Source organism: Rutidosis leptorrhynchoides, chromosome 7 (genome assembly GCF_046630445.1).
Source record: "Rutidosis leptorrhynchoides isolate AG116_Rl617_1_P2 chromosome 7, CSIRO_AGI_Rlap_v1, whole genome shotgun sequence".
In the NCBI taxonomy this organism is placed as follows: domain Eukaryota; kingdom Viridiplantae; phylum Streptophyta; class Magnoliopsida; order Asterales; family Asteraceae; genus Rutidosis; species Rutidosis leptorrhynchoides.
Genome location: NC_092339.1, coordinates 88,187,564 through 88,197,827, shown reverse-complemented (window position 1 = coordinate 88,197,827; position 10,264 = coordinate 88,187,564). Strand labels below are relative to the sequence as shown.

The 10,264-nt window shown below is 33.3% G+C and overlaps 1 protein-coding gene across 1 annotated transcript; it reads right to left on the bottom strand.

Annotated features, from left to right (window-relative positions):
- Positions 1-242: 242 nt before the first annotated feature.
- LOC139859416 (AP2-like ethylene-responsive transcription factor ANT) lies at positions 243-3,345 on the bottom strand. The gene is made up of 9 exons (XM_071848207.1): positions 3,042-3,345; positions 2,359-2,947; positions 2,170-2,252; positions 2,019-2,027; positions 1,815-1,903; positions 1,625-1,698; positions 1,427-1,477; positions 1,212-1,288; positions 243-838 (listed from the first exon to the last, which is right to left on the bottom strand). The coding sequence occupies exons 1-9, from the start codon at positions 3,343-3,345 to the stop codon at positions 276-278; spliced, it is 1,839 nt and encodes a 612-aa protein (XP_071704308.1). The 3' UTR covers positions 243-275.
- Between the last annotated feature and the right edge of the window lie 6,919 nt (positions 3,346-10,264).

Sequence of the window (10,264 nt, the reverse complement as noted above, 5' to 3'; positions counted from 1 at the left end):
ATTTAAGGCATGAAACAAAAGTAAATATAACAAGCTTAGCTAGATTGATTCGAAAAATATACTACTAATTGCCGCTTTCGAATAAATAAGACCTTCTAGAGTGAAAATTTGTAACCAATGTTACCATGGATTGATACAAATCCCATTTGAACTTAATATACCCCTTCCCAATTCAAATTAATTACTTATTGACTAATACACATACTAAAACAGAGTAAAAAAACACCAAACTAGACCCCACAAATGCATTTTTAACCTTTTTTTAAATGCAAAAATCATGCATCTGTCCATGCAGCAAACACAGGGATTTGAGTCCTCATTTGATTTGTTTCTGTTGGGATCCAAGTATTATCACCAGATGAATTTCCTAAAAACTTTGAAGCCGATGACGAAGGCGTTTCAAGAACCATCGAAAGACCACCACCGTTGCTTCTCTCAGGGCTATCTTCGCGCGAGGTACTTAAACTCGTCAGCAACGAAGAAGCATTCGACAAATGTGTTTCAAGTTTAGACGATGACTCATCGCCCTCAAGCGTGGATCCAGTCCCATTCTGATCATATAGTGTCATTTTCCAGTCCAACATGTTCCTATTGGCTGTGAGCTCAGTAAACATGGTCTTAGGTTCCTCGTTATGAGCCGTGGGGTCCACAGATAAAAGCTGATTGTTTGTAACGATTACTTCCTTGGTTCGCCTAGCTAGTTCACCGGCCAAAAGGGTGTTACTTGCAATGATCTTTTCAACATTGTATCTTGATATATCGAAATTTGTGACTGCATTAACGCCCCGAAATTTGATTGCTGCTACATCATAAGCCTCAGCAGCCTCCTCTTGGGTGCCTGTTAATTAATTTCATATTTTGGTGAATAAAATTTTATGATATTGGGAGATAAATGAATAGTTTAGTATACACGTTAATTGGGTCCCACTTGACATATAGCTTGTGTGACTTTAAACAAAATCTGAAAATGCAGCAAGACATAAATGACATAAAAGCATGCATTGGCCATTGGAGAGTCATCACAGAAGATGCTCTTTGATAAAAATCAGTCTTCTTTTTTTGATAAAAATAGCTTAGACCATCAAGTCAAGATTTCACATTTGTCTATTGGTTTTTTAATACATACGTAAAATAAATAACATAACATAAAGTATAATAATAAAAATTGCTAGCAAGCATAAAACTTACTATAAAAAAAAAAAAAAACTTACTGAATGTGCCCAAGTAAAGATCTTTGTTTCCAGCCACACGGCCAATCCGAGCTTGCCATCGGCCATGTTGATGATGTCTGAAAATCACAAATAAAAAAGTTAAACCATATTAGTTAGGGTTAATAACGATTTAATCCTTCAAATTTCAGTTTTGATTTTTTTAAAAATGATTCAAGCTTTTTTCCTATAAAAATGATATGCAATCAATTTGAGACCTTGTTACTCCTCTGTAGACTGAGGCTCCCCTGGAGAAACCACTGCTTCTCCTGAAATTATCAATCAATAGGATAAAAGTTGAGTAGTCAGTTTTCAAATTCAGTAATTAAAAGTAAAATTCATATAAATATATAAATATAAATATATAAATCTATATGTATTTGGGTTTAAAAATGAGAGTTGAAAGAGTTGCATGCCTTCTCAAATGAGCTACATATTCTTGTCTGGACATATTCTTCATCTCCAAAACTTCTTGTTCATAGTTCTCCAACTAAAAAAATACATAATTATATTATATTATCTAGTAATAAATAAATATTAACTATAAGGTATAATTGATAATATAATATTGATGTGAGTTGTTTTATAAGAACAGTTGAAAGCTACCGGAAAATTGATGTGAGTTGCAGGACCCCAATACTTGAGTGCTGCTAAATCATATGCTCTAGCAGCTCTCTCTTCCATATCATACCCACCTTTAGTAGTCAAACAATAATATGATCGAATTATTAGCTTTAAATTTTTAATTTTCTATCTTTTTGTACATTAATACTTCAATAAGTGGAGTAAATGATAACATGAAACTCTTACCCAGATAAACTGAAGCAAAGTTTTAAGTCCAGCAGAAAACAGCAAACAAAAAAATTAGTATGAAGCTGTAATAATTATAACTAATGTACAAGTCAACACTATTAATTAATAATATATGTGTTTTTTTGTTTTTTATCTATTTATTTATAACCTTGTCTTCCCTTCCTACTTTGGCCTTCTTTCTTGCAACTATTGTCCCACAAATGTGCTTCATATCTACCAGTCCATCTATGCCTGATAATAAAGCCACATAATCAGCAACCAAAACTAGGAATTTAACATTTTTTCAGAAGAAAAAAAATAATTAATAATATGAAATGTTATTAAGAAATTAATGAACCTGGTAACACCTCTGTACTGAGAGGTTCTTTGACCAAATGTATCCAAACATTTCCTATGAACAACTTGTTTGCGTTGGTCAACCTTTTCAGACCCTCTTTTTTTGGTATCCATAACACCAACACAATTATCAGTAATCATATTAGCAGAAACAGCAACAGGAGCAGGTATAATTTGCTGTTGCTGTTGTTGTTGTTGTTGTTGTGGTGCAGAGTTAACACAACCAAAGCTCATTGACAAACTAAGTGACTGTAGATCCCCATAACCACCATGATGATCAGCACTTGAATGATAGTTCCAGTTCTTCATACCAGTGACGTCATCATCATCATCATATTGACCAATACTAATTGGTACTTGTTGATGATGATGAAGGTGATCATGAGCAGTAATATTCTGGTCATGTTCCTTGACTTGTTGATCTTGTTGTACAGTTTGGTACAAAGGTCTGAAGCTAGAGTAATCTGGGTAGTTTTGGGTTTGAATCTGTTGCTGACGTGGCATATGGTTGTGTTCTTGATTTTGGTTGTAGTACATTGTACTACCATCAAAGAAATTCTCAAGTTTTGGTGGTGTTGAACTAACCATTCCTAAAAACACATTAAATATTCAACACTTTATACACACATTAAACATTTTTATTTTTTTTAAAAAAAAAAAAAAAAAAAAAAAGAAGAAGCAAACCTTGTGATTGTGATCTAGTGATGGCTTCCATCAAACAAAGTGAACCATCAGACTTGAGGGGCATAATAGGAAAAGAAGAGTAAATCCCACTATTACCATTTTCACCTTCAACTCCATAATTGTTTAAGTAGTTGTTGAAATGACAAGGAAGATTAAAATAAGTTGTGGGGTGAGATGAAGAAGAAGGATTTGGTGGTGGTGGTGAACCTTCCATGGTTGAATTTGTGTTCATATGAGGAGAGAGAGAGAAGCCTAACCAATTGTTACTATTTTTGTTGTTGTCATTGTTGTTCAAAGACTTCATTTTTTATGAATGTAACTCACTTTGAAGCTTGAAATAAAGAAAAAGCTAGCAAATGTTTATAATCCCAAGTAGCAAGTTTTGATTTTTTTTGTTGATGCTAAGCTCATCAATCATTGGGTGGATGCTAAACTAATCATACTTTGCTTTCCCTCCATTTTTGAAACTAAGAGTATAAGTAATAGAGATAGAGATATATCTTTATATTTATAAATGAAGACAAAAGGTAGCAAAGTAAAGCACAAACTCACTAGATGAATTTTTTAAATGAAGGGTACGTTAAATGTTACTAATATAAATGTATGTATAATCTTTATCTAAATTCTTTGTGGTCTCTCTGAAAAGATTTCTAAAGAAAAACAAAGCAAGTTTCTTTAAAATTGTACAAAAAGAATGAGTTTATAGTAAACAATGCTGGCATCCTTCCTGCATACCATTGGGATCCGGGCTTGAGAAAGACTACCCTTCTTTTGCTTTACCTCACTCTAGGAGTCTGTTCTTAAATTTATTTTCTTTATTGCTTTGCAATTTGTAATACATGATGGATGGATATATGAATATATATTATGTACTCCGTATAATATAATATATGTATAATGCACTAATGTGTCAAGGGTGGTAAATAATCACGGTATAATCTAGTCAGACTGTGTACTAGCGGACTGATCACTAAATAGATACAAATAGGTGCAAATTCTGACATCATCACAACCCACTTTGTTTTCTCGCTCCTTGCTCGCGGAGCGGCATACCGAAAAAAAAGATAGGATTTGAATCGATGACTTAAGCCCTTGCGTTATTCCCCCTGATCGCATCGTAGATAGCAGAGAGAGAGTCAGTATGCATTCTATTCTCTTTATATTATATATGAATATGAAAGCTTAAACATGAAAATTTTATCCATTAAAAAAAATTCTTCAGATAATTTAAACATGAAAACCTTTATCCGTTTAAATGTGAATTTGTATGCAATTTAATTTCTGGTATATAATTAAAAACAACTATTTACTCCTTCATTAACATTTTATTCATCGATTGTTATTCCTTATGTACTTATAAAAGGGTCTTAAAAAGGTCAAAGATCTTATTCTATGTGGTCACCAAATCATTATTATGGAATTCATATATTTAGGAAAAAGAAATTATAGAATACGGAGTATCCAATAATAGATTCATTAGCAGAAATGCTAAACAGTCTCTTTTTAACATCCCAAGGCATAACACCTTTATGGCTCAACCACAAGTTACTAATACTTCCTAAAAAGAGCAAGAAATCTTGGTTAAGGGTACACAAAGTATTTTATATACTAGAGTTGTATTTATGTGGATGTGAATAATGGGACAAAATAGCAACTTTCAAGAGTTGATTAAGATTATATAAGAAGTTGAAACTTGCACCCTTATCCTCTCCTTTTCAGTTAACAAATGATAATAACAAAACCCCGACACGCGTCGCCTTTAAAAAGCTAACCGACCAACAAAAAACGAAACTCCAGACTATCTAACAGCGAGTCACGCCTAACCGAGCAAAACGAAACTAGACAAGCTAAGCAGAAACAAGCCAATGGAATTGCACAAATTTCTCTCTTTCGTGCGCCCGCGTCTTGTAATTGTGATATCAAATATTCACATTAAAGATAAATACCTTTTCTTGAACTTCAAACTCACAACACAGGCATATATATTTACACATGTTTCTCACTAGTTACATATATTAAGTCTTTGGTTAAATAGAAAATGTATTATGCCATTAAATTAAATGGTTCATAATACAAACAGTACATGCAAGTGCTGCAAATAAATCAGAATTCAATAAATTAAAGAATTGAAGACAACAAAGTTAAAGATAGACATGGATCTAAGGACAAGGCAATGAAAGTTCTGAAACATGACCTGTTTGATGCTAAGTAAACTGCTAAGATATAACATAGATTTGCTTCACAACTGGGCTGAAAAAGACAAAAATTAAAAAAGTCCATAGTTATTTAGGGTCGCAAACAGTAGACCACAATTTGTATACAATTGTCAATTGTCAATGTCTACATTAGTCTATAGACAAATTACATATAGATAAATTACTGACGTAATGCATTAGCTGCTGCTTAATTATAGGGTATCTATTGGAATACATAGCTAATAAGCTATAGATGGGTATGTTGGAAAAGGTAGCTAGCTAGCTGTAGTAGTTCTGATAAGAAGTGCCTTGACAATGAGCTAAACGACGCCGTTTCAGTCTTGCCAGTAAAGACATAGGAGTATATGTGAACAGGGTCAAAGTATTTGCTCCATCCTTTTGGACTTTGGTTAAACAACAATATATAAGTTAGTTTTTGACTGGCAAATCAACACAGTATATGTTGCAGTCCCATACTGTCCTCTTATGTATACTTTCAAAAGTTACATTTCTTTAGAATAAATAGTATAGTACTGTAGTGAAAAATAAATCAAAAAAGATTGCATTTTTACTAATGGGTTCCTCTTTATTTGTTTTAATATATGGATAGAATAGAAATAGAAATAGAAAAAGAAATAGATATACAGCCTGAGTAAGTATAGCATAAAATGGGAAAATTAATCAAGATTAGGGTTGCATGAAATTTTTGCATGACAAAATTGTCCATGGAGACAGATTTTCCAGCAGGAATGATTTGTGTTTTTTGGAAAAAAGGTAAGAGAGAGATAAAGAAGTGATGGGAAAAAAAGAAAAGAAAAAGGAAATTGTGTACTGTTAATAAGGATGGTAGGGAAAGAAATCCCCACACCAAAAAAAAAATTCCTTTTCATTGTTCTACTCATGGGACTAAATCCACCCACCTTGGCCATGTTTTATAGTTTAATTTGAGAGAAAAAAAAAATGAATAAAAAAGAAATGAATAAATTATAGTGTTTCAATGTTTTTTTAAAGAGACGGAAAGATATGGAAGAAATATTGTATTATTTTTTTCTTTTAGGCTGTTCATTTCTAATCAGAAGAATCATACTTATTTATCTTTGATTTCTTTTCACTTCTAGAAAACTCGAGGACGGAGTAAAACGGTTTCTTTATTATATCTTGTTGTAAATGAGAGTTTCGAATTCAGATTTCTGAGAGTCGTGTAATCACTTTCAGATCAAAGTATTTCGATGGTACTATCGAAATCTCTAATCGGATAAAACTCAGAATTATTGAACAATGAATCTGTGTCTTTTGTGTATATGAATTTGAAAAACGTACAAGGAAATTAAATAACCAAAAACGGGGTTTATAACTGCCGAATGGCAGTTCAATCTATAACTGCCGAGGCAGTTTCATAACTGTTAAAAAAGACTCAAAACCGGGCTTTTATTTTGGGTCAAACCAGGTCAAAATCGAATTTTAAGACATTTTTAATAAAAAATTTATAATTTATAAAAAAATTTCATGCAGCTCGACCTGGCAGCTCGACCCCAAATAAAAAATTTTCAAGCTGACATGGCAGCTCGACTCCAGCCAGGGGCTCTGCCCCTTGGACCCCGCCAGGGGTTGCCACCCCTTAGACCCCGCTATCGGAGGCGCTGCCTCCGAAACCCCGTCATAATCAAGATAAGTTCAAACAAGTGTGCACTCCACACTTTCCCAAACTTGTTCGATATTTATCAAGATTATTTTGGTTAACAAATTAATCCCATTACACTTAAATCGTATTGATGACACAAATCACCAACATATCTGTCTTAATTTAATATTTCTAAAATGAAAGCTACATGTAAATGTTAAATATCCATTTAAGCTATGGCCGTTTACCCTTTTAATTGTAGACCCCTTATGTTTGTCTTAATGACAATTGTTACTCCGACTAACTTCTGGCGATTAATTAATAAAAATAACTGTCATAACCACTTTAACTATAAATATAAGGGATTGTGATCATTTTCTAATATGTTATCAAATTATGAACTATCTCATAAACACCAATAACTTGAGAGAAAATCTCTTTATCGGATTTTTGACAACAATATTGGAATCGACTATCGCTAACGATATGGTTTCATCATTTGATCTCAAGATTCAATCGGTTCTACAATCAAGTAAGTATTCTTTAGTTTTTGTTAAAAACATTAAACTCGTGGTTAATCTTAAACCACAAGAAACTCAACAGTGTTGTGCCAATCACGACATAGGCAGCCTGCAAATTTTGACGATTACGATACCTAATTGAATGAGGCTGATTATATGCCATGAACCTGAATCATACGAGGATGTCATTACTTGTGACCAATTAGCTCATTGGACGAAAGTAATGCATAACGAGTTGAACTCAATGAGAAAAAAAAATTTGTTTCGAAACTTACCGAATTACCAAAGGGTGCATAACCCCGTTGGGTGCAAGTGAGTTTTCAAGACGAAACTTGACCAAAATGGAATGTTGAGCGATACAAAGATCGTTTGCTTTCAAATGGGTATACTAAAAAAAAGGGGCATCGAGTATGAAGAAACTTTTTCCCCAATATTGAGAAAGACTCCCTAAGGATCGTAATGGTCTCACTAGCTCATTATGACTTGGAGTTACACTAGATGGACGTCAAAAAAGATATTTATTAATGGAGATTTACATGAAGATGTGTTCATGGCCCAACCTCAAGGTTTCAAATCTAAAGGCCATGCATGAACATTTGATTTGTAAACTCAAGAAATGCATTATGGGCTTAAGCAAGCATCTCGTCAATGGTATACAAAATTAATGAACTAATAAAGAAACACAACTTCATTAAAATTCAAGTAGATTGTAGGATCGTGTAAATAGGATTATACGATCAAATTTTCAATAACAAGTGCGGAATAACTCGTTATTGGGTTTAGTAATCAAAACACAATTAAAACTTATGATCTTAGTAAAGTAATCGACTTTAGAACGACTAAGAGTGATAAAACCAAGTGCTAGGGTTGCTGGAAATCGGTTAGAACATTTAGAGGTGTTTAGGATTCGTAACCCTAACAATGAACCCAAAATTCTCATTATATACACACAGCACGTGCAACCGTGCGGTTGCCCAGTCTACCCGTATGGTTGCATACCTGCAACCGTGCGGTTGCATTCCAATAATGAAAGTTAAACATTAAAGCATTTCAACTCGATCGTAATGAACTCGGAGACTATAATGCACCAACAAACTCCCCATAGGACCCAGATCATTATCTTAAATAACAAGAATTTTCACCTGCAAAAGACAAATTACCACGCAATCATCCAAATTCAATAACAGAAAATTAAAACGTTTACGTCACGTTATTACATCCAAATTGAAATAAATTGAAAAATAAAACGTTCAAGTCCACAGTTCACAAGTTCAAATTCAAAAGATAGACATTTAAGCATGAATATCATATGCATAGCATGTGCGAACAGCCCTATTAAACTGAATGGCCTGCTCCGTATTTGACAACTCATGAAAGATTGGGTGTCTCCGCAACACCTTGATATCCTCTTTGCACAAATTTCTGATCCACCTCGGATCGATAATCCTAATCTGGTCTAAGCTACCACCAGGATTATACAGCAAAATAACTGCTTCTTCAGTCTGCCCATCATAATACCACCATCTAAAACGATCACCAAAATTCTGTGGCATTTTACGAACTGGTGCATACTTCATAGTCCGTGCACGCTTATACTTAACCACTCGAACCCTGTTTCCCGTAGCTTGATCAGTACGATATGAAACTTTCGAAAACTGAGCCTCTAACACAGACCATGAAATGTCCCGTTCTTATTGATTAAAAACGTTCCATATTAATTGATTTCGTTGCGAGGTTTTGACCTCTATATGAGACGTTTTTCAAAGACTGCATTCATTTTAAAACAAACCATAACCTTTATTTCATCAATAAAGGTTTAAAAAGCTTTACGTAGATTATCAAATAATGATAATCTAAAATATCCTGTTTACACACAACTATTACATAATGGTTTACAATACAAATATGTTACAACAAAATAAGTTTCTTGAATGCAGTTTTTACACAATATCATACAAGCATGGACTCCAAATCTTGTCCTTATTTAAGTATGCGACAGCGGAAGCTCTTAATAATCACTTGAGAATAAACATGCTTAAAACGTCAACAAAAAATGTTGGTGAGTTATAGGTTTAACCTATATATATCAAATCGTAACAATAGACCACAAGATTTCATATTTCAATATACATCCTATACATAGAGATAAAAATCATTCATATGGTGAACACCTGGTAACCGACATTAAAAAGATGCATATATAAGAATATCCCCATCATTCCGGGACACCCTTCGGATATGATATAAATTTCGAAGTACTAAAGCATCCGGTACTTTGGATGGGGTTTGTTATGCCCAATAGATCTATCTTTAGGATTCACGTCAATTAGGGTGTCTGTTCCCTAATTCTTAGATTACCAAACTTAATAAAAAGGGGCATATTCGATTTCGATAATTCAACCATAGAATGTAGTTTCACGTACTTGTGTCTATTTTGTAAATCATTTATAAAACCTGCATGTATTCTCATCCCAAAAATATTAGATTTTAAAAGTGGGACTATAACTCACTTTCACAGATTTTTACTTCGTCGGAAAGTAAGACTTGGCCACTGATTGATTCACGAACCTATAACAATATATACATATATATCAAAGTATGTTCAAAATATATTTACAACACTTTTAATATATTTTGATGTTTTAAGTTTATTAAGTCAGCTGTCCTCGTTAGTAACCTACAACTAGTTGTCCACAGTTAGATGTACAGAAATAAATCGATAAATATTATCTTGAATCAATCCACGACCCAGTTTATACGTATCTCAGTATTGATCACAACTCAAACTATATATATTTTGGAATCAACCTCAACCCTGTATAGCTAACTCCAACATTCACATATAGAGTGTCTATGGTTGTTCCGAAATATATATAGATGTGTCGA